The sequence below is a fragment of the Vicugna pacos genome, chromosome 25 (assembly GCF_048564905.1).
Source record: "Vicugna pacos chromosome 25, VicPac4, whole genome shotgun sequence".
NCBI lineage: Eukaryota > Metazoa > Chordata > Mammalia > Artiodactyla > Camelidae > Vicugna > Vicugna pacos.
This window is the reverse complement of record NC_133011.1, coordinates 1,215,086-1,239,997: the sequence shown is the minus strand read 5'-3', so window position 1 is coordinate 1,239,997 and position 24,912 is coordinate 1,215,086. Positions and strand designations below refer to the sequence as shown.

The following is a 24,912-nucleotide window of genomic DNA, read 5'->3' as shown; positions in this document are numbered from 1 at the left end:
CATCCGCTACGCGAGCCCCGCCCTGTTGTGCCGCCGCCGCCGCCCGGGGTGTTGGGTTTCCGTGCTCGGCCTCCAAGGAGGCGACCCGGGACCCATATGGCATCGAGCCTCCCTGCCCGCGAAGTGACAGTTTACAAAATTATTTTCTGAAAAAAACAAAGAACAAACAAAAAAATACCTTACATTAAAAAAAAGTAAGAAACCCAAAAACCACATATTTTATTATAGAAAATTTTTTCTCCTCCACCAGACTTAAATGGAAAAGAGGAAAAATTAACTATTTGCACCAAAATGTTTAATTTTGTCGCGACACAGGAAAATAACTAAGCACAGTGTTATATTCCATCCTTTCTATCGATTTTTTTCGGTGTGTACCATCTGATTTATTCATTTCTCCAATCTCATGCCCACCTTGAGGTGAGGGTGGGGGTAGAGAATAATCTCGTCAAAAGGTACATTGGTGCATGTGTGTTTGCTAGCTCACTTGTCCATGAAAATATTTTATGGTATTAAAGAAAATCTTTTGAAATGGAATGCATGGAGGAGACATTTGATTCTAGAAGGTAAACATTATCAGGACCTTTGGGAGAAAAAGACTGAGATTCGAACCACCAATGAACCAGCAATATGTTTTCCATTTTTCTTCCATTTTCCTCTGGCCTGGTTACAAGGCAGCCCCAAACCTATAAATGGGTATTAGGGCATTTACAGAGAGAAGTCTAGGAGGATCTTTCTAGTTCTTCCTCAAAGAGAAAGAAAGGAAATGCTTAAAAATCAGAGGAACTGGAGAATCATCCCTTTAAGCGCTTTGCTTTATTCTCTTGTATCTTTTCCCTCCCCCTGCAGTCCTGCAGGAGTGGTGACTGCTTATCTTGAGGGTCCTTCTTCATCAGGGGCACCGAGTCCTTAAAGGGTTGTGGAGAGCACATCTCTTCTTCCTTTGCAGTTTTGCTAGAGACATAATTTATTAGCAGAGAGTATATGACAGAGAAGAAAAACAAAAGCCCCAGGCTTCCAGGCATGTGGCAGAAAAGGGAGGTCAATGGAATCAAAGTTACCAGAAAGGTTATGGAGTCAGTGAGCCTCAGATAAATGATGCATAAAGTTGCACCTGCATTCATATGATCCCAGAGAGCGTATTTAAGACTTTGAGAATAGGACTTCATTAATAGGCTGTATTTCTTTTCACTGGGTGGTGCACATAGGGACAGATTCAAATAGCACTGCAAAGACTTTGAAAGTAGAAGACAACAAAATCAAAACACAGAGGTGGCTGGTCAAAACTTACACCATAAACTCAAATATAAGCATTTATGCTTAAAAAAAAAGGAAGAAAAAAAAAAGAGAAAAGTCAGTATTCACTATAGGATTGAAATAAGACCCAGAGACACACGAAAAGCTATACAGACTGTCCAGGATACATTCCAAAAACTACTTGTAATATAAAAAAATAAGAAATCTCCAATTTTCTAAGGAAAAAAGCAATCATAAGATATTAATGCTGAGATGACTTTCGTTTGAATTTTTTCACAGAGACTTTAATGTTGTTATAAGAATTACCTACTAAGTAAGGTTTAAAATATGTATATTTAGATTTAGAACACATAAAGAAATAACACAGTTTTGACAAGACATGACAAGAATACCTACTTGTGATAACAGAGAACAGACCTTATGGTATTCAAGATATTCATAAACTTACCTATTCACTTAACTTGGCTTTTATATTTCCCACATTCTTGCCCCTTCTGGCTCCTCCCCTAGCATTTTCTTCATCTGGATCTCTCGCTCAACAATACAAAATTTAGTTGTATCCATTCATATTTCCCTTCTATCTATTAAATCTTTATTTTCTGAAGAGTACCGTATGTTTAAATTCTACTAAGCCTTTAGATTTTTGATTGTTTATATCCACTACTGAAATATTTTTTATATCTGCACACATCTTTATCATGTTCCAATTCTTTCTTTGAAAAGATGCATTTTATTTGTTTTATATCTGTGCACTGTTTACCTTACCTAGTTATCATGAACATGCCGGGTCAAAATGTGCAGGTATCAATCCTTCCAGGACGTTAAGAGGGTGCCCATCACTTTTTCCCTCAGGCTTTCCTGCATCATGGTGTGTGCAGCGGTTCCTCACACCAGAAACCAGACACCTTCCACCTCCCCACTGTTTTCTGGTTTTGTTTTTCTTTGGTGGCTATTTTGCTTATTGCCTAGTGTGGCGAAATAAAGCTTCTCTGGATTTTTCTGTGTTCCTCTAAAATTTTACAAGTCCTCTCTCGTATCGTGAGAGTTACATGTGTAGCCATTCCTCTTATCTCCAGGAGATGGCCAAAGGTTACAGTGTCTTGTAAATTCCTAGATTAAGAGCAGGTGCCAGGAATATTGAAGTGGCTATCTGCCTATATATTTACCTGTCAAAGGGAAATGAGAATTGAGTTCTGGATGCCACTGGAGAAGTGTTACCGACACACCGAAGTGTTGGGTTTAGGAGTAATATTTTTCAGGAAGAGAGGCGGACAGATGCCTCCTCTTTTTTGCTTCCTTTCTTGTCTTTGGGTCCTGCTACTGTTGTGGACAACTGACCAAGTTGTACTGGGATTGTGAGTTAGGGCGAGTGGGTTGACCCTTACTGTGTACTGTGAAGAATAACAAGAAATTTGTCTCCAATCCAGAATATCTTATTAATTTAGTGTTAATAAAGATGAATAATAAATAACCATCACCTTAGCTGCATCTAAATATTTCTCATTTCTGTGTTTTCTGTTGGATGGAGGGAGGCTAAAGCCTGTTTGGGGGTTATCATTTTCTCATTTACCTTCAAACTTTCTGTATTTTTTCCCCCGATATGTCTTCTTCAAACTTTGTATTATGAGATTTAAATCCTCTTTCATGTATGCTTACTGAGTTTACTATATATTTGGAATCATTTCTGTCATCCTATTTTATAATTTAAAACAAAATCATTCCAAATAGAAGTTCGCTCTTTCCAGCAAATGTAATGTCTGTTTACCTGAAGGTTAATAATCCCTGTGCTTACAGGGTGGTTATATGGGGTCACCCAGCTTCCTTATTTCCCGTGAGCATCTTTTTCTTGCTCCTTGGAATAGAGGGGGGAAAAGGGCTGCTTTAACCCCTATCTTCCCACAGAGAAAACATATGTGTCCGTGGCAGAAGTGCCTAATGGATTAACATTTCTGGGAGACCATCTCAGGAAAAGGATGAGATCTTCCTTTAGAACTTGGGGGGATTCAGAATCTTTTTGCTCAGATTCTAAAAAGATTGGACAGAGAGAGAGGTGATTCTGGGAAGATAAAATCTCTAACCACAGTGATCAAATGAGACATTTAAAAATTCACCTTCCCAGTAAAACCATTGTGAACCCTTAATGGTTTGTGCAATTTCACGATTCAGTGAAAGCTAATGGTGTGTTTCTCACACCTGCTTGGGCATTTATCTAATTTTGCATTATCTCAATGTGTATAATTTTATGCGCTGTCTCAATTGTAAGTACCTTGAAGGTGGAAGCTGTGTATTATTCCTTAGTATATAATTTTGATAACTGTGAGCCAATAGCAGACATATAGTATAAAAAATTTAAATAATTGTTGAGTTAAAAAAATGGTGTATGACCTGCTCTGACAAAGTGTTTCTATTGGCAAAAAATAAGAGAAGAATTTTTTTAATAATTTCATAAATCATAATCATTTAAATAGGAACATTACTGTGTATTTTCAACAAAAAGTATACCCTAATAAAATTAAACGAGCCTATAAAATATAAAAAAAAGATTGATAGTGTCTGAATGTGACCCAAAGAAGAAACAAGTATATTCATTAGGATTCAATTATATTTCCCCTTAAAATGTAAATATTTTACTACATGTCTAAGAATATTTAAGGAAATATGGAGTTTCAGAAATGGCATATGTTTGAAAATATGGGTCGTACTAACTCATTAAAATTTCTCATTACATTTGAGTGTATCTATATAATCCATGTAATCAATTTGAAGACTACAAAAACAACTTTAATTGAAGCATTACAAATCAATAGTTCCGTAACTTTTTCTGTCACTTTTAAAACTATTTTTTAAATGTCACATTATATGGTAGAAAAAGAGAAAAATGGTTAGAGAATAAGATGGAAAAGTCACTTCCAATGGCTCCCTCTGCATATTTATTTTGTCTTTTGTAAGTTGTTAACGATTTCTTTGTCCAGATTAAAATGTATAGTATATATGATGCAAGTTATACGCACTTACTTATACACATGAAATGAAATTATTTTCCACCACCTTTTCCCATGCAATATTTAAATAAGAATCTCTGAGCCACGTTGAGAGATGTTTTTACTTTCCACAAGCAGCACCAGATCTGTGCCATGCTTGGCAGAAAACAACAAAACAAAACAAAAAAAAAACCCTTTTATCAATGATGCTCAAATCATGAAATTTAGGGAAGGAAATTATGATAATAACCAAAAAATGCCTAATTGCCATTATTCAATCAACAGAAATTTGATGAGTAAGGTAAAAAGACTGAAGCAAAAAACTGCTACAGAGTCAGTTTTCAAATTCTCAGATGTTCAAGATTCTACTGAGCTGTTCACATTCAGTTTGTCTATATCTTTACATATTAATATTTTGAAAATATTGTGAATTTATAAAATCTTGAAAGGTACTTCAAAAATGAATAAATTGAGAAAGTAGATATTAAGATCTATATTAAATACTTGTTTTCCCTTATACCCACACTTACTAATTTGACATGTTTTAAACAAGGATTATGAGAAATAGGTCAAAAATATTTTGACAAACACATAAGGTGGGTTATGTAATCAACATGTATTCTTGAAAGCACAGTAAATTTCCCCTAAATTTTGCACTTTATCATTTAAATTTGTTAAATTTGTTAATTTTTTTGTCTTGGATAAGACATAGTATCTGCTTACATATAGAAAGCAGAATTTGGGGAGGAAATTTTTGCCAATATTAACAATAGCCTCCTTCTAAATCAAACATAATTAAATCTTAGGTAACTGTCATCTAATTAAAAAATGTGATATTTTTGTTAATAACATACTGCTGAGGAAGATAGTCCTATAACCTTCCTTATTAACCCAAGAGATTGACAGCACACCTACTAGAGAACCAGAGAAGTTCTTATGAAGCACAATTTCTCACCTGCTTTGTGAGGTTCATTTGTGTAAGAATAAGCGTTGTGTGTTTATGAAGAATACGCAGGTTGAAATCAGTTTTTTTTGGTAATAAACTGTCAAACACATAATGAGAATTAGAGCAAGAGATGTGTAGCTAGAATTAGTCTTCTCCTGGAACTTACCCAGAAATCAAGCTTTCTTATTATTTATATGACTTACTCTTTTTGCATATTGTTAAACTCAAATGTATTATATACAAAAGCTTTTTTCATTAGCAGTGACTTCAAGTTTCCACTATATAGAGAAAAAGAAAATAAGTTAATTAAGAAAAAAATGACTGATACTTTTAGATCTTAATATAATCCAAAATTTGTAATTTATTTTGTATGTCAATATCAAGGAAAATTACAGTTAAATTTACTTAAAAATCAACAGATGTTTTTGTTAAAGCTACATTTCTGAAGAAATTCTATAGTCTTCCTTTATAACTGAATGGATTGATAGCTAATAAAAGAATCCAAAAAATCCCTCCTAATGTTTAATCTCTCTACTTATTTTGTAACATCCTTGTTGCCTGTTAAATCTAATGCCCCAATTTTCTAGAGAACATACATTCAGATCTAGGGGTCAAAAATTTCATTACTTTTTGCATACTGGGGCTTTGGATACACCTTTGTGTGAGCATGCAAAAATTTTAGGGTGAAATTAAACAATTATAAGCATTTATTTAGACATCTACTCTGTGATACTTGAAATTTCTCATGTTATCTTACCCATCAGGTATTTAGTTTCTTAAATCTGTACCTTTCCACACTGTACACATATTTTTTTTTTTACTAACGACAGGTTATTTATCTTAGCTTAAAAAATCAAAAACTTGATGTACAGTTTTCCTATCTTTTAAAGAATTCATTACCAATACAAACATTTAACAAGAAGAAAGAGAAATAATCTAGCCCCAAATTTTCAAAAAATCATTAATTATAGGCAAACTTCTATCTGTCTGTCTATCTGTCTATCTATCTATCTATCTATCTATCTATCTATCTATCTATCTATCTAATGCATATTGTTATTTATTCTATAGTTAATATAATGCCCATCTTTCCATTAACAGGAAAAACAGAAATAAATAAATAAATAAATAAATAAATAAATAAATAAATAAATAAATAAATTTATTTTTCCATAGATGTTTTCCAGTTGATTTGGTATGTACTCTTTATTTCTTCTTCATTTTGTGATTTGATAATTTTCTTTTGCATCATTTTGGTTTTTCTTATTTTGGCTGTGTGATTGTATTATGTGCTTTTGTTGTGTGGCTACCCTGTTTTTCAAGTATATTAACCCATTATTATATCTGTTTGCTTTAAACTGATAGTCATATAAACTCAAACACATCCTAAAAAAAGAAAGAAAAAAAAGAAAAAAATATATTTTCTTTCTCCTTTCTCCCACTTTTTTATGATTTTGTTGTCCCCCTGTACATCTTCCTGTTTATTCTGTTGCAACCCATTATAGTTATTGCATTTCCACTTATGGTCTTCTCTGTTCTATAGCATCCTGCTGCTTTTCTATTTAGAATAGACCTTTCAGTATTTCTTTTAGGATAGGTTTAATATGGCTGAATTCTTTTAGTTTTTGCTTCTCTGTGAGATTCTTTATCTTTCCTTCTATTCTAAAGGTTAGCCTTGCTGGATAGAATATCCTAGGTCGCAGCTTCTTCTCATTCTACCCTGAAGGATTTCAAATGGCCTGAGGCAAGGAAGACCCCTTCCCCTTTGTATATCTCTTCATAATGGCACTTTAAAAATCTACACTCTTCTCATGAAGTAAGATCCCATGTAAGATCTGCTTTATGGAATGTTTTAGACTAGGTGGAAACAAGAAAGCAGTATAGTTGGGGAGACAATAGCACAATTTTATAAACAAGAAGTTTTAAAAATTATTCTTTGGAAAACAGATCTCAGAAGTACACTTGCTGTTAGATACCTAAAAGGAAGGGCAAAGGTAAGGTATCAAATTTCAGATAAAGATATTAAAACACTATTCACTAAAGCTACCTGAATAAAGAATAGTTGTTTCACGTCTAATCATCATAATGAAAAAATATTTAATCTTGAAAATGCACTTAAGATACGTGTATATGTATATATTTTAAAAAATAAGATTGTTAAATATATATGTGTATGTGTGTATATATAAAATACATATAATATATATTTTATGTAAATATTATATATTATATATAAAATATATATATATGTAACTTTTTCAAAACAAACATGTAAGGACAAAAGACAATAGTGGCTTTAAATAAAGAATGGATAGTTAGAAACTTGTATATAAGGTTTTCAATATCCACAAGCAGAATTTTGTATTGTACCTGTTAAAAATTTACAGACGTAACTCCTCACGTGCATTGATTGGCCAGTTGTAGTCACGATATGCCCAAAATCAATTATTTAAGTATTTTAGTCTTTGTCTAGTAATCAGTCATTTTGTTGCTGTTGTTTTTCGGTAGTGTGAAGGAAGAGGAAGTGAAAGAGGTATGGAGTATGAGTAGTTTATAAATCAAAATGATTTTAAGTTGCTGGTTGGGTTGATGAATGTTAGCATCTTTTCTTCTGAAGCTTATCTATTAATGGAGGACTCAATGACATATTTTGTTTTTCAAAGGTGAATTAGGGGGTATATGATAAAACCGTAGCAACAAAGGCAATGAAATTTTGTATGAGAACAAATATGAAGTATCAGGATCACCAAATAATTTGCATTAAAAATATGCTTGCTTTGTTGTGACCGAGACATTTCTCTTGTGGTGGTTTGATTTCTCTAACTTGATAATTGCTTGGTGTCCCAGTAAGACCATTTATGAAAAAATAGTTCAGGTTAAAAGCATAGGGACTGAATGAAGATTTGAATTAACTCCCACAGAATATGAGAGAAAAAAAAAAGGTTTCAAAACTGCCTTGTTTTCTTGATTTAGTAACTTTCTGGAGCTGGGAGTCCTGCCAGTTAAACCCCTGCTCTGGATGTGCCAAGGGACTTGTTAGAGTGCTATGATATAACAATTAAAAAGTTATAATTAAATAGAGGAAATTACAAGCACTTGCATCTGTGGTTTGGATCCCAGGAGAAGAAGAGCTTGTTAAAACATCTCTTGGGGTTGTAACTCAGCTCACCTTGTGTTCCAGGCAGTAATGAAGCCCCAGGTTTACTTAGGGGAACTTGGCAACAGTGAAATCAAAGAGAAACTTAGAGAAAAAGTTGTAGGTTTCTTTGGGATCAGATAGATGCAATTCTCATGCACGGTGCATGGACCATTTTCCTATCATTAAGTATGCTGTGTGTATGTTTACAAGTGTACTAGGGGCAGGAGGAGAAGTGTGCTCATTAATTTGAATTAGTAAAACAGCAAAATAGGCTCTCCTTGGTGACTATGGGCTCATTTAACGCCTATGCTCATTATTTCTTGAGGTTCTTTTGCACATGATGATTGATCACTGGACTAAATGGATCATTCCAAGGGCAGACTCTTTTCCCTGACATTATCACTTATTTCATTATGTTGAAGACATAACTCCAGATTAATAACTTAGCTTTCTTTTAATATTTTGGCTACACCACAGTGTGTAGGGTAGAATTGTTACTGAAGGCAAGTTTGTGTGCCCGCTGCACCATGAGGCCAAACAAATTGAAACATCAAAGTTTGGAGCAGAGAAAGCTTTATTGCTTGGCCGAGCAAGGAGGGTGGTGTGGCTCATGCCAAGGAAAAACACGGAACTCCCTGAAGGGTTTCAGCAAAGCATATTTAAAGGCCAGGTAAGGGAGGGGAGTGGTAGGGTACGTGATCAGCTCGTGCACAATTCTCTGTCTGATTGGTTGATGTTGAGGTAACAGGACGGTGAATACTGTCAACTCTTAGGTGCCAGAAGGTCTTGAGGCTACACATTCCTTTCCGGCCTAGAATGTTTCTGCTGAAAAGTCAGCTTACAGTCTTACGGGAGTTCCCTTTTATGTAACTAGTTGCTTGTCTCTTGCTGCTTTTAATATTTTCATTATCTTTAATTTTTGCCATTTAAATTATAATGTATCTTCAGGTAGGTGAGTCTTGTTTGAAATTCTCTGTAATTCCTGTACTTGAATGTCTGTTTCCTTTCCCAGGTTACCGACATATATAGCTTTTTTTTTTCAAATAAGTTTTCTGTTTCAGTCTCTCTTTCCTCTCCTTCTAGGACCCCTATAATGCAAACCTTATTATTCTTTATGTTTTCCCAGAGGTCTCTTAAACTATCTTAATTTTTTAGCACTTTTTTTCTTTTCTTTTTCTGTTCAGCCTGGGTGATTTCCACTACTCTGTCTTCCAGTTTGCTCATCTGTTCCACTATATCATCTAATCTACTGTTGATTCATTCTAGTGTATTTTTTTATTTCAGTTATTGTATTCTTCAGCTCTGTTTGGTTCTCCTTTATATATTCTAACTCTTTATTAAAAGTTTCACTGTGTCCATCCATTCCTGTCTTGAGTTCCTTGAGCATCTTCTTGATCATTACTTTGAACTCTTTGTTGAGTATATTTATTTCCACTTTGTTTAGTTCTTCTTGTGAGGTTTACTTGTTTCTTCCTTTGGAGCATGTTCCTCTCTCTTCATTTTGCCTAATTCTTGTCTTTCTCTCTATGATTAGGTAGATGATTACTTTCGCTGATTTTGGAGACGTGGCCTTATGTAGGAGATGTCCTGTAGTGTCCAGGGGCATGCTTCTCCCTGGTCACCAGTTACATGCTCTACAAGTGCCCCCTATGTGGGCCATATGGGTCCTTCTGTTCTGGTGAGGCCAGCTACCATGAGTGCATTGGTAGAAAGGGCTGGATGCTGGCCTGGTTGGCTGCCAGGTGCTGCTTTGTGTAGCGGCTGCCCGCTTATGGCAGATGGGCTGAGGTCCCAGTGTGGCTGGTTGCATGGCCTGGGGTGCAGGGCCAGGGTTTGTGCTGGCCCACTGATGGATGGGTGATTTCCTGGCATTAATAGGCTAGAGTGAGGACTCCCAAATGGTGCTTGCCAGTGCTGGGGTCCCTGATGTAGAATGAGCTCCCCCAAATGCCTACAGCCAGCATCTCCATCCCCAGGGTAAGTTTTACTTGCCTCCTGCCCATCTGGGATACTTTCCAAACTCAGCAAGTTGGTTTGATCCAGGCTCTTTTCCAATTGCTGCTTCTGCCCTGGATCATGTAAAATTTTTCACATGTTTTTTAAGATAAGATTCTCTGTTTCCTAAGGCCCTCCAGCCCTCCTGTACACAAGCCCTGCTGGCCTTCAAAGCCAGATGTTCTGGGGGCTCCTCTTCCTGGTACAGAACTCTTAGACCGGGGAGCCTGATGTGGAGTCAGATTCATCACTTCCTGGGGGGAAACTCTGCGGCTGTGTTACCCTCCTGTTTGTGGATCACCTAGCAAAGGGTGTGGGTCTTGACTTTACCATGTCTTTTTCCCTCCCACCACCCATTTGCGGTGGCTCCTTCCTTATATCTTTAGTTGTAAATTTTTTTTCTGCTACTCTTCAGATTGTCATAGATAGTTGCTCCGTAAATAGTCTTAATTTTGCTGTGCCTGGGGGATGAGGTGAGTTCAAGGTCATTCTACTCCAGTATTTTGACCACATACCAAGAAAAATACCCTTAAAATAAAGTAGAACTCTTGCAAATGTATCATGCCACCCAAAACCTTTGCTTTTTTAACACATCAAAAATGCACTCACCAAATTTCAGAAGAACTGTCAAAGATAGAAGACATGTTTCTTTTTCTCCCTCCACTTTTGAGATTTCCTAACGGATTTTCAAGAGTAGCATGATGTATCTACTTACCAAGTTTCAACAATTAACACATATAACATATCTTATTTAACAGTGCCTTCACCCATTTCCTCACGTTTCATACTGTTCAATCTGTACGTATTTTACAATGTATTTGAGAGTCATTATTTTTGTATATAATAGAAAATCACATTATCCCAGTGGAAAATTCACACTTCCTAAATATTACTATCCAATATCTACTCAGAGTTCATATTTTTGTAATAGACTTATCAGTTCTTAGAAAATGTGTTTACCTGACCTAGGATCAAAATAAGGCCTATTCTTTGCTATTGCCTGATAAGACTCTTAAATATTATTTGGTCAATTTGTTCAGATTTCTTTCTTTATTTGTAATTTTGCAATTTTCTTGTTGTTGTAGAAACTGGATAGTTTGTGGTGAAATTTCCCATAGTCTAGATTTTACTGGATGCATAATCATGGTATCATCTTCCCGTGACCCCTGCAATTCCCATAAGTTAATTGCTAGAGATAAGGGATTGAATAAATTGTCTTTTTCTTCCTCCCTTCCTCCCTTCCTTTCTCTCTCCCTTCCTTCCTACCTTTCTCTCTTTCTCTTTCTTTCTTTCTTTCTTCCTTTCTTCCTTTCTTCCTTTTCCTTTCTTTCTTTGCAAGATAACATACATTGGCAGTCATCTCTGTGTTGGGGTTGTCAGTGGCCATTAATTATTATTGTTTAGATAAATGCTGTCATCAGAGTTTTTGAAGTGATAGTTTAATTATATCTTACTTCTTTATTATCTGAAATCTTTCTTGAAGATTACCCCTCACCACACATAAGCCAAGTACTTGGCAACCTGATTGTCCTGATGGGCAAATTATATCGACATGAAAAATACATTCTGTTACATTTTATTTCCCAGTTTTAATTAGTTGGTTCCTTAATATCCTCCTGTATTCACCAAAGTATTTTAAGATTACTGCAACTACTGAATTCAAACATATTTGATGTGTTAAATTCATTGCAATCACTCTCCATATTTATGCATGCATATTAACCCTTTGATGCCCGAGTCCATTTGTCATGACTTTGTTTGTGTTCCTGTTTTCTGGTGAGACCACAAATTCCTAGCTTGCCATATGTAAATTCTACCTCTAACCTGTAGCATAGGCTTTTTCCAAGGCTTTGTGATTCTTTTTATAGGAAAGAGTCTTTCGATACCACAGTCTCAGGGCTGAGAGTGTCTGTTGCTATTACACTGACTGTTATTTTTAACTCTTTTTAGTGGACAGAGCTAGAGCATATGCACATTTTAAAGCCTGCATAAATACATCGTGAGTTCTTGTATTTTTTTAATGTTTGCAAATTTTTCATTGTTGAAGAAAATAAATGATTAGTGTGAAAGATTTTGTGCATTATGTCTCAAAATTCCATGGAGTCACTGAAAACATTAAATTATCAAAGTTCTTTGCATTTGGTTTATATCACATTAAAGATACATAGTCAAATTACTTTGTTTTATAGTCATTTGAAATAATGTCAATATTAGACATTTAACCTTAATAAAAATTTCAAAATGTGATAAACTTTATAGGGGTGTTTGCAAGCTACTTGGCTCAAAGTTAAGTTTCAAAAAAAAATTGATGCACACACTATCCTTTGAATCCAAAGACTGCATCTTTAAATCAAGTGTGAAAATTCACTGTTTTAGAAGTAGATTAGTGATATAGGTAAAAAAAATTAGACTAGATGTTTGAAAATGTGTTTATCATCATGTAATTTTGCTGGCAAAAATGGTGTAAGCCAGTGATTTCTATAATCACTTTTGTATATTTAACACAATTAGAAACAGAATTCTCTCACTTGTTTTTAAATAATCAAGAAAGAGGCCAAAATACGCTTATTATCTATTTTAAATAAAACATGCCTACAACAGCTGCAGAATTGTAAGATTCTACTCATATCCTGCAGTGCACACAGTGAAGTGTTTAATGAGATTTATAACATGATGTTTTTTACAAGCTACTTGCATGTTGGCACAATTGTGGAAATATATTGAAAAAATCTGACTTAGTAAGCACAAACAGTAATGTATTTGTTTCATTTTGATATGTGTTGTGAGGTTGTTACCAAACCTGGACTTGGGTCAGCTTACCCACACCCAGTAAAGCCAATCTACTGATACCAAGTTGTAGTGAAGGAAAAAGTACAGCACTTATTGCAGGGCACAAAACAAGGAAAATGGGCAGCTCATGCTTTGAAGATCTGAACTCCCCAGTAGCTTTCAAGGATGGGTCTTTGAGGGTGGTGGTGTGAAGGAGGAGGCTATAGTGTATCTGATAAGCTTGGGTTTAATTCTCAGGTTTGTTGGCATCAACGTAAATTTTGAGCATCCAGTCTTATCGTTTCAGCTGGTCTGGGGGCTCTGTGCTTGCAGCCAGCAGTTTTCATCTGGTGGGGGTCTGCTTCCTATTAAAAAAACTAAGGAATCTGTTTTAGACCTTTATTTACATCTTTCAGGGAAATGAGATTTCAATGACTCTGCTATGTGGCCGATTTATAGTCCAAATTGTCACCAGTTTCCTAGCCTAACAGCTGTTCTGTGTTTCTACAGCTTCACATTTCCTAACTATTAACTCTTTAATCAGCCTTTTGAGACTCCAGGGAGGCCTGGGACACTTAGGGAAAAGCCTTTTATTTCAAAGCACAGGGACACAGGAGTTTATATATGGTTTCAGGTCCCCCCTTTTCTTTGATACTTCTTAATCTTGAGGAGAGCAGGTTCAGGACAAGAAATGGAATAAGTTTTGAACAGAGGTTAATCATAAACTTGGTAGAGGAACTTGCTTTTAGGGAGACTTGATTTCAAGGTGTCATTTTTAGCTCTGTCAGTCATTACCTATAAATATTAAAGTATAATACACCTAAATGAAGGTTATCAGTTCACTAATTATAAAGCATTAAATAAGATTTCAAAAACATTTAGATATATTTACTCACATTGCCTTTACTAAAATATTATCATTAATTTAAAATAACTTTATTATGTATTAGTGTGGTCAAAATGTGTGTAACATTAGTAAATTAACTACATTAAAACCTATTAAATTATTGTTCACCTTGTCTTTAACTTATAATTTTATATTACACAGATAAACATAACACTTGATAATAGTTTTTTTTTGAGATTATAACTTGTAAGGCAAACTTTTTAACTACCACCAGTGGAATTGAAACTTGCATTACTGGGGCCTCAGTTTTGGCATTTTCTCTTTCTCAACCCCCTTTTATTTCACCATTAAGTTTGTGATCCTAAATCTGCATTTATGATGTATTTGTTGATAGAGACTACTAGTAACTGGCATAATTTGAACACTTCCTGCCATCCTTCATGTATGTTAACTCCAAACTTGTTCAGGGATGCCAAGTGCCTTGTTTCCAAATTTGTCCTAATCTGTGTTTGCAGCTTGAGATGGTGCAATGATGTAGCTGAAGCCAACATGATATACGCGCATGCTTATTGAGTGATTCTTATTTAAAAAAAATCACGATGTACACTTTAAGTTTCTTACAATTTTATTTATCAGTTTTACCTCAATAAGGCTGAAAAAAGGAGTTAAAATAAAAGATCAAGTCTCTCTTGCCCTTTGACATCTTCACCTATAGCCTTCATTCTGCCTTGGGTCATGGTCAGATGCCTGGTAATATGGAAGCCATTCATGGCCCTAAGGAAAATAAAGCTGAATGGAAGAGCAAGAACATGAAAGTAGCCTAGTTCTTTTCTGGTATCAGTGAGGATCCATAGACACTATTGACTAACCCTGGACATCTGTTGTATGAGGTTTGTCTCCTCATTGGTTTAAAAGGACTGGCATAGTCTTCTTTACTATCTGTAGCTGAGCATATTAGACACTCAACAAGGATTTGTCCTACAACTGCATTCAGTAGAACAGGATTTTTCTCCAATGAGATCTAAAATAACACACAGGAAATCTAGAACCAGAGTGGATGCCTCATTTCCATACTGTTCTAAGTAAACTAGTCCAGATCATTGTGAAATTGTCATTTTACACTATTTTAAGTACTGGATATAGTAAAGAACAAATCTATTATGTACCTAATTCTTCCTATCCTGCATATCAACATAACAAGAACCACAAAAATGGCCCAAAATACACAATATACTCAAACCACTCATGGCCTTTTACTCTTTTTTTTTTTCAGTTTCTTTCTTTTTAATAAAATTGTTGGGTCCGTTACTCTTAAACCTAAAATGATCAGTACATTTATAATTGAAGATGGATGTTTGCACTGCTAAGGACCGTGCAAAAAATATGGGGAATATACAATTTCAGCTTCACAAAGTTCATAATCTCTTGTCAATAACAAAACACAAATATTCTAGACATCTAGCTATATACAGTAAATTCTCTTTTATGTTGCATGAGATGTATGTGTATGAAAAATAAAATACAGTAATGAGCAAGAATAGTGTGGTAGCCACAGTGAAACAAGTTTTGAGGGGTAGGAGTTCAAAATTAATATTTTAAAAAAATTTCCACTTCAAATTAAAAAAATCTGAATACAAATAAATTTGAATGATTCAAATAGGTCTCTATTTCAACTTCAGCTTATAACTACCAAATTTCAGAAAAAAGGAATGTAGTCAGGCAGTTCCTTGACATTAATTCTCTAAAAAGGAATGAACCCATATTGTTTATTTGACTTCCATATGGTTTTCTTTGACAACGAAGAGAGTAAAATAAAGGAGGTCATGTATAAACTTTAATTTTAAAGACGTGAGGAAGACAAAAATCTGCCTCTGACAGATGACTACTGAGCTTGTCTGGCCAAACAGGTCATGATACTCTGGTGATCCTCAAGAAAAAGAAATCACAGAACATTAGCATCAGAAAAGGTCACTGTGATGGAGCAAAAGAGAAACACTTTATTGACATGTTTGAGCACAGATGAAAATAAAGACAATTCCCAAACCCCAGAGAAATAACCAGTATCCTCTTCTCCCAATTTATTGGAGTGATTGTTGCTTTTTTATGAGTTTGAGCTTAGCAATGTTTATTCCCTCTGCCTCCTAAATTAAATTGCCTTTGTTTTCTGACACCATTCAATCTAGGGAAGATCCCTTTTTCTTGATTTTTTTTTTAAGATCAAGTACCTAACACAACACCAAATGAGTCCCTTCCAAGATCCTCTTACTAACTAACATATGATATGCTGTCTCCTTCATGCAATAAACCCAACTTATTCACCTACACATGTGTTCATGGTAGTCTTAAGCTAGAAGTCATTGAGAAGAGTCTTCTTGTTGCTGTCTCTTAGGTATCAATTTATTTAGAATTTGACATTGAATGTTATATAAAGGGATGCCAAATGCAATATATTTCTGTATGCATGAAATACAGTACTTAAAGCAAGCAAAAACAACCTAAACTAGACTTCAGAAGAGTAGTATGAGAAAATGCATTAACTTAAAAATAGATATTTTGTGGTGGAACCCTGATTATAACTTTTATTTAAGAGAAGACTGTACTGCCTCTGTAAAATTATACCTCACAGTGATAAAATATATTTTATTATTACAAAAATGAGTGACATGAAAAAAAATGTGACAATGAATATATGTATGTTCATGTATAACTGAAAAATTGTGCTCTACACTGGAATTTGACACAACATTGTAAAATGACTATAACTCAATAAAAAAAATGTAACCAAAAAAAAAAAATGAGTGACATGATTAGATTCATAGACTAGTTGATTTTATAATATTAGAAATAATGCTTCTTTGTGATGTATGTGTGATGTGTATCCAAACTTAGAGGTAAATGTTAGCGTATACGTACATATAAAAATAGAAGTAATGTGCAGGCCTGCCTTGTTTTATGGTGCTTCTCTGTGCTACAGATACTACGTTTTTTACATATTGAAGGTTTGTGGTAATTCTGTGTTGAGCAAGTCTATCAAGTGCCAATTTTCCAACAGCATTTGTGTCTCTGTGTCACTTTTGGGGAATTTCCATTGTATTTCAAATTTAATATTATTATTACACTTGCTATGGTGATCTGTGGCCAGTGATCTTTGATATTACTACTGTGACTGTTTTGAGGTACCATAAACCATGCCCATATAAGATAGCAAACTCAATAAATGTGTGTTTTTTAAATTTTTGTGGGGGGGGTAGTTACTAGGTTTATTTACTTACTTGATGGAGGTACTGGGGATTGAACCCAGGACCTCATGCATGTTAAGCACATGCTCTACCACTGAACTACACCCTCCCCTTAAATGTGTGTATTTTGACTGCTTCACTGACTGGCCGTTTCCCCATCTCTCTCCCTCTCCTCTGGCTTCTCTATTCCCTGAGACACCTAATATTGAAATTAGGACAATTAGTGACCCTACAATGGCCTGTAAGACTTCAAGGGAAAGGAAGAGTCACAAGTCTCCCATTTTATTTATTTTTTTAACATTTTTTTATTGAGTTATAGTCATTTTACAATGTGTCAAATTTCACTGTAAAGCACAATTTTTCAGTTATACATGAAAATACATATATATGTTGTCACATTTTTTTTCATTGTGAGCTACCACAAGACCTTGTATATATTTCCCTGTGCTATACAGTATAATCTTGTTTATCTATTCTGCATATGCCTGACAGTATCTACACATTTTGAAATCCCAGTCTGACCCTTCCCACCCCCTGCCCCTTTGGCAACCACAAGTTTGTATTCTATGTCTATGAGTCTGTTTCTGTTTTGTATTTATGTTTTTGTTTTTTTAGATTCCACATGTAAGCGATCTCATATGGTATTTTGCTTTCTCTTTGTGGCTTACTTCACTTAGAATGACATTCTCCAAGGACATCCATGTTACTGCAAATGGCATTATGTTGTCGGTTTTTATGGCTGAATAGTATTCCATTGTATAAATATACCACCTCTTCTTTATCCAGTCAGCTGTTGATGGACATTTAGGCTGTCTCCATGTCTTGGCTATTGTAAATAGTGCTGCTATGAACACTGGGGTTCAGGTGTCTTTTTGAAGTAGGGCTCCTTCTGGATATATGCCCAGGAGCAGGATTCCTTGGTCATATGGTAAGTCTATTCCTAGTCTTTTGAGGAATCTCCACACTGTTTTCCACAGTGGCTGCACCAAACTGCATTCCCACCAGCAGTTCAGGAGGGTTCCCTTTTCTCCACAGCCTCTCCAGCGCTTGTCATTTGTGGATAAGTCTCCCATTTTAAATAAAAAAAAAGCTAGAAACAATAAAGCTTAGTGAGGAAGACATTTCAAAGCCAAGACAGGGCAAAAACTAGACCTGTTGTATCAAATAGTTAGCCAAGTTGTGAATGCAAAAAAAAAGTTCTTGAAAATTAAATGTGCAATTGCTGTAAGCACATGAATGGTAAGAGAGCAAAACAGCATTATTGCAGATATGAAGAAAGTTTTAGTGGTCTGGATAGAAGATCAAACCAGCCATAACATTCCCTTAAACCAAAGCTTAATACAGAACAAGGCCCTAACTCTTCAATTCTGTGAAGGCTGAGAGAGATGAGGAAGCTTCAGAAGGCAAGTCTGAAGCTAGCAGAAGTTGGTTCATGTGGTTTAAGGAAAGAAACAGCCTCTAACAAAAATGTTCCAGGTGAAGCAGCAAGTGTAAGTGCAGAAGCTGCAGCAGGTTATCCAGAAGATCTGAGATAATTAATAAAGGTGTCTCCAGGAAACAGCAGATTTTTAATGTAGAAGAAACAGTGTTCTATTGGAAGAAGACGCCATCTAGGACATAGATCAAGAGGAAAAGTTATTGCCTGGCTTCAAAACTTCAAAAAATAAGTCAACTCTTTTGTTAGGGGCGAGAGCAGCTGGTGACTTTAAGTTGAAGCCAGTCCTCATCTACCATTGCAAAAATCCTAGAACCCTTAAGAATTATGCTGAATTTATTCCTCCTGTGCTCTGCAAATAACACAACACAGCGTGGATGACAGCACATCTGTTTACGACATGGTTTACTGAATATTTTAAGCCCACTGTTGAGTATTGCTGCCCAGAAAAAAATATTTCTTTCAAAATATTGATGCTCATTGACAGACAATGTGCCTGGTCACCTAGCAACTCTGATGGAGATGTACAATAAGATTAATGTTGTTGTCACGCCTGCTAACACAACATCCATTCTGTAGCCCATGGGTCAAGGAGTAGTTCCGAATTTCAAGTCTTATTGTTTACAAAATGTACTTTGTCAGGCTATAGCTGACATAAATAGTAATTTCTCTGCTGGACCTTGGGTAAGTGAATTGAAACCCTTCTGGAAAAGATTTACCATTCTAGATGCATTAAGAGCATTTGTGATTCATGGGAAGAAGTCAAAATATCATTCACAGAAGCCTGAAAATTGATTCCAACCCTCACAGATTACACTGAGCAGCTCAAAATTTCAGTGGAGGAAGTAAATGCAGAGAGCTGGTAGAAATAGCAGGAGAAGTAACATCAGAAGTAAAGCCTGAAGATGCAACTGCATTGCTGGAATCTCAGAATGAAACTTGAATGGATAAGGAGTTGCTTCTTACGGATGAGCAAAGACAGTGGTTTCTCCAGGTGGAATATGCTCCTGGCGAAGACGCGTTGAAGACTGTCGAAGTCACAATGAAGGATTTAAAATGTTACGTGGACTTAGTTGATAACTCAGTGGCAGGTTTTGAGGGACTGACTCCAATTTTGAAAGAAATTCTGCTGTGTTTAAAATGTTTCCAAACAGCATGACATGCTACAGAGAAGTCATTAATGAACCAAAGAGTCAATCCGTACAGCAACCTTCATTGTTTTCTTGTTGTAAGGAATTGCTGCAGCCATCCTAACCTTCAGCAAACACCACCCTTAGCATCAGGCAGCCAGCAGCGTCAAGGCATGGCCCTCCACCAGCAAAAAGATTAGGATTTGCTGAAGGCTCAGAGGATGATTAGCGTTTTTCAGCAACCAAATCTGTTTTAAATAAGAGATGTATGTTGCTTTTTTTTAGACATAATTCTATTGCACACTTAATAGACTATAGTGTAGTGTAAACATAACTTTTATTTGCACTGGGATATAAAAAAAGATGTGTTACTTGCTGTATGCTGAATTTGTTTCATTGTGGTGATCTGGAAGCAAACCCACAATATCTGAGAGGTATGCCTGGATTGAGAAATGAATTCAAGTGTTCCCAGTTAAAATTAGGCTTCAGATAGATCTGTAAGGGAAGCTCTCAAACTTCAAGCATCATCCATTACACCAAACAGAGACATAAACCTACATCTCTGATAGGAAACTGTTGCCTCTAGTCAATGCAGCAGGAAGAATAAATGCTCTCCATCCAACAATTGCTCAATCAATCAGAGACTGCAGGAGCCCAACCAATGAGAAACCTGCATACTTTGAACTTTTGGCTTCTTCCAGTGGATTCTGGTTATCACAGCACTTCCAGTTTCCCCTTTTCCCTATAAAAGCAGGTTTAACGCCCTTGTTCTCTGAATTTGCCTGTGGTCCACCACAGTTTGCATATCTTGAATTGCAATCCATCTGGCTATTCCTGAATAAACTCACATTTGCTGGTAAAATAACTGGCTATTATATTAGTAAAGTCAACACTAGATATATTTTTTAGAAAGATGTTGACATATAGACATAGATATAGATATTTATTTATGTGATGCTGTACCTACATTATTTTACAAATATTGTTTAACATGAGAAGTGTGGAATTGTGGAGACAATGAGAATTCTAGGAGCAGGGTAAGAATAAGAGAAATGCTACATTTACTGTGATCATGAAAGAGAGTATTTCAGAAACCTGTAGCATGATAAGTCAGCATAGTTAAGTGATAAGAGAATGAGTGTATTTTAGAAATGAGGATTTAAGGAAATGACTTACCAAGGAGTGACACATTCTTGGACTAATAAGGAATAGGAAAACTTGGGATTGAGGGAACTATGAAAGATCAGTAAAAGCTGACATGGTGCAGAAAATGATTCTAGAGTATAGATTATAAGCATGTGCATACATCATTTTGGCTTCAGCTACAGCATTGCACCATCTCAAGCTGCAAACACGGATTAGGACAAATTTGGAAACAAGGCACTTGGCATCCCTGAACAAATTCGGAGTTAACATACATGAAGGATGGCAGGAAGTGTTTATAGTATGCCAGTTACTAGTAGTATCTATCAACAAATACATCATACATGCAGATTTAGGATCACAAACTTAATGGTGAAATAAAATGGGGTTGAGAAACAGAAAGTGCCAGAACTGAGGCTCCGGTAATACAAGTTTCAATTCCACTGGTGGTAGTTAGGAAGTTTGCCTTAAAAGTTATAATCTCAAAAAAACTGACTATGATCAGGGGTTATGTTTATATTGTGTAATACAAAATTATAAGTTGAAGACACAGTGAACAATAATTTAATAGGTTTTAATGTAGTTAATTTACTAATGTAAACACATTTCTCCCTTGAAACTACTCACGTTTCAGAGATGCAAATACTTTCCTGATCCCTGCTTGCATGTCCTTGTTCCGGAAACTGTACACAATCGGGTTTAGTGTGGGGATCATGAGGGCATAGAGCGCAGCTACCACCTTGTCCCTTTCAAATGTGTAGCTGGAAGCAGGGCAAATATAGGTGTAGATGACAGGGGAGTAGAAAAGAGACACCAGTATGAGGTGGGATGAGCATGTTGAGAAGGCTTTTCTCTTGCCTTCCGTTGTGCGAATGCGAAGAATGGCGACGATGATGAAACCGTAGGAGACGCAGGTGAGGGTGAAGTCGCCCACAGCCAGAGTGAGCTCAGCAACATACACCATCCCTTCATTGATTCTCACGGGGCTGCAGGACAAAGCCAGCAGCGGGGGTATCTCACAGAAGAAGTGGTCAATGGTATTTGATCCACAGAAGGTCAGCCTCAGGATGAGACATGTGTGCACCCAGGAATTGGTTACAGCAATAACCATGACAGTGCTGAGCAAGGCCGCGCACATCTGATGGTTCATAATAGCACTGTAGCGAAGAGGGAAGCAGATGGCCACGTAGCGGTCATAGGCCATGGCGGTGAAGAGAACCATCTCGGCACCCAGGGACCATGTGAAGAAGAAGAGTTGGGACATGTAGCCTCCATATGACATGGTCTTTCTTGAGGTGAGCATGGTCTCAAGCATTTTTGGTATTACACTTTTTGTGCAGATGACGTCCACGACAGCCAGAGCCAGGAGGAGGAGGTACATGGGCGTGTGCAAGGTGGTGTTGGAGATTATGGCAATGACAATCAGCGCATTGCCAAGAAAAGCCACAAGGTAGATGAAAAGAAAGACAATGAAGAGAACTTGCTGGAGTTCAGGGTTTTGAGTGAGGCCCAGGATCACGAACTCAGTTACAACACTCTCATTCATCTTGCTTTTGCGATTTAATGGCAGACATTGCAGACAGCAAACAACTGGAAAGCAAGGCTATCTGGGTGCTGATATTAGGAAATTGTGTGTGTGTGTGTGTGTATGTGTGTGTGTGTGTGTGTGTGAATTCAGTAGTTTGATTATTGATTTGAAAAAATTTTGTAGAAGGACTTTTTTCATTGATTCTCATTTTTCAGTGAGCTTTGTCTTCCAGGCAATATCTGTTCTCCAGATGAATACAGTTTTTTGATGTATGTTTTTGCAACAATGACTCCATTAAACAAAAGCCAGTGGTTGAGAAGGAAGAGATTCAAAAAATAAATGTCTGAATATTTCAATACTGTCATTTTGAGTTAAAACTTGTCTGAGCATAATTTATATTCATATATATACACACACTCACACAATGGAAATATAAATAATTACATATCTCATTAATTCTGTTAATGACATGTCATCTTTCCACAAACATATATATGCAGGAATATCTGCAACCATAGAAGTGGACAAGGATAATTATGGTGGGAACATTTCAGCAGAAAAAGAACCTAAGAGACTAACCTGAGACTAGATACGCCTCGGACCGATAGCTAATTTATTGGGTCCAAGCATTAAGTAATTTGGTCAAACGCCTGCCTTGCTATTTTGTTTCTTCAGTTTGACAAGTGTGGTTTTAAAGTGGAAGAACTGATTTTCTGTGGTGTCATAAAATGGTAAGAGGGTTTGATTTAAAACTAGAAGGTCTAAGATTGCATCTCCAATTCATTATAACAGTAAAATGGCCATTTAACCCCATAACTTCAGATTTGTTGTCTCCAAAACTGGTATAAATTGGGACAAATACTAGATATTATACAGAGTGAAAGTTTCTTGAGGATACCCAAGGAAAGAGGCAACTGGAAACATTTTTCCTGAAAGCAGCCACTAAGTGCATAACAGAAACCCTTGTTATATTTTATTCCTGCCCAAAACTTCTCTAGCATTTTGTCAGTTGTTTTATTTTTTTGCTTATTTATTTGTATAGTTTTTTAAAATGCATAATCAGTTATTTATATGAATTATAGCCATCAGGACTATTATGAACTGGCAAATATAGTAAAAGTGTTCAAAGTAACTGTGAGTGTATTCCAGAACTTTATTTTTTATCAGAGTGCTTTGACTTTTCAGAGATTAAATTCTATTTCAGATACCTAAACAAAGGTATAAATAAAAATCATTTTTGAGGTCAAATGCAGTTTGATTTGATCCCTTATGCCCTGAAACTGCAATTAATAATTTGCTAAATTTGAGCTACTACCTGATTTATGTGTAGCTGTTCTGACTGGAAGAAAAAATAAATAAAAGTTTTGTTTAATCTATAACCCACTTTGAAAGTCGCTAGATTTATTTCATATATTCCCATAGTGAAGGTATGTAATCCCTGCCATTACTTGGACCTATGGTATGCAACAGGCTTGGTGTTAGATTCTCTGAAAATATAGCATTTTGTCCTCATAACAACTTTGGGATTTTAATATTACCATCTTTTCATAACTGTAAAGAAAGAGTGAACTGAGATATAAAATAACAGAAGCCAGAATTACATATCTCATACATGGAAAAGCCAGAATTCAAACCTAGGTTGCCTGACTCTGAAGAAATTGCTCTTAACCTCTCTTCTGTAAACTTTTAGGAAAAGCAAACCTCAGTATGGCAAACATACACAAAATCTGAATGATATAGGAAAAATCTGAAAGAACATGGGAGTTTTGCTCTGAATGAGATATAACTTAGACCAGATGAGATAGTTAAGTTAAAATATTTTTGAATCTTTGAATATATATTGTAGTAAATGATATTAACTGATCTTTAAATTACTGAATGTTAAATATGTTTTCAAATAATATTGAGGCCGTAGTTAATTCATCCCATTAGAATCAGAAGTCTGGTTTAAAGCTTCTCAGAATGTGCCTATGACATCTTTCAGCCTACACGATCTTACCTGCCAAAAATAGGGGCTCAAATAAAACTAAATTTTCCATGATAAAGAACAAAACTTCAGTATGCCCCTGGAGAACAGTTATTTAGCCATGTAAATAATGCTATCTATCTAAATTGTTACTAATCAATTCCCCTGAAGCTGGGTATGAGGGTGAGATCCCGTCCCAAGACACAAATCCAACTTTTAAAAAATTCTAAGTTTACAAAGCAATAAGGAAGTGCACCTCTGGTCTACTTCCTCTGAGATAAGAACAAAAGTGGTGGTGAGGGCATTCTAGAGACTCCTTTTCTCATCTCTTCTTGGAATGTCCCACCCCCTTTGTAAGTGTGATGGCATTGGTTGGACTCTGTTCTCAGTGCTGGTTCCATGGGTTGGGATGGTTACTATGTGTAGAGAAAGTCAGACCCCAAAAGGGGAACATGACACAGTTCACTGGGAGAAGAGGGTATCTGTTGACTGTAAAAGCCTTGTTCAGAAGGTCCACCATTGGCCCAGAGTGTGTGTGTG

The 24,912-nt window shown here is 35.9% G+C and overlaps 1 protein-coding gene across 1 annotated transcript; it reads right to left on the bottom strand.

Moving 5' to 3' along the window:
- Positions 1–6: 6 nt before the first annotated feature.
- Positions 7–22,424, bottom strand: LOC102534336 (olfactory receptor 13G1-like). Its single transcript, XM_072949394.1, has 2 exons — positions 21,506–22,424; positions 7–146 (listed from the first exon to the last, which is right to left on the bottom strand). The coding sequence occupies exons 1-2, from the start codon at positions 22,422–22,424 to the stop codon at positions 7–9; spliced, it is 1,059 nt and encodes a 352-aa protein (XP_072805495.1).
- Positions 22,425–24,912: the final 2,488 nt, after the last annotated feature.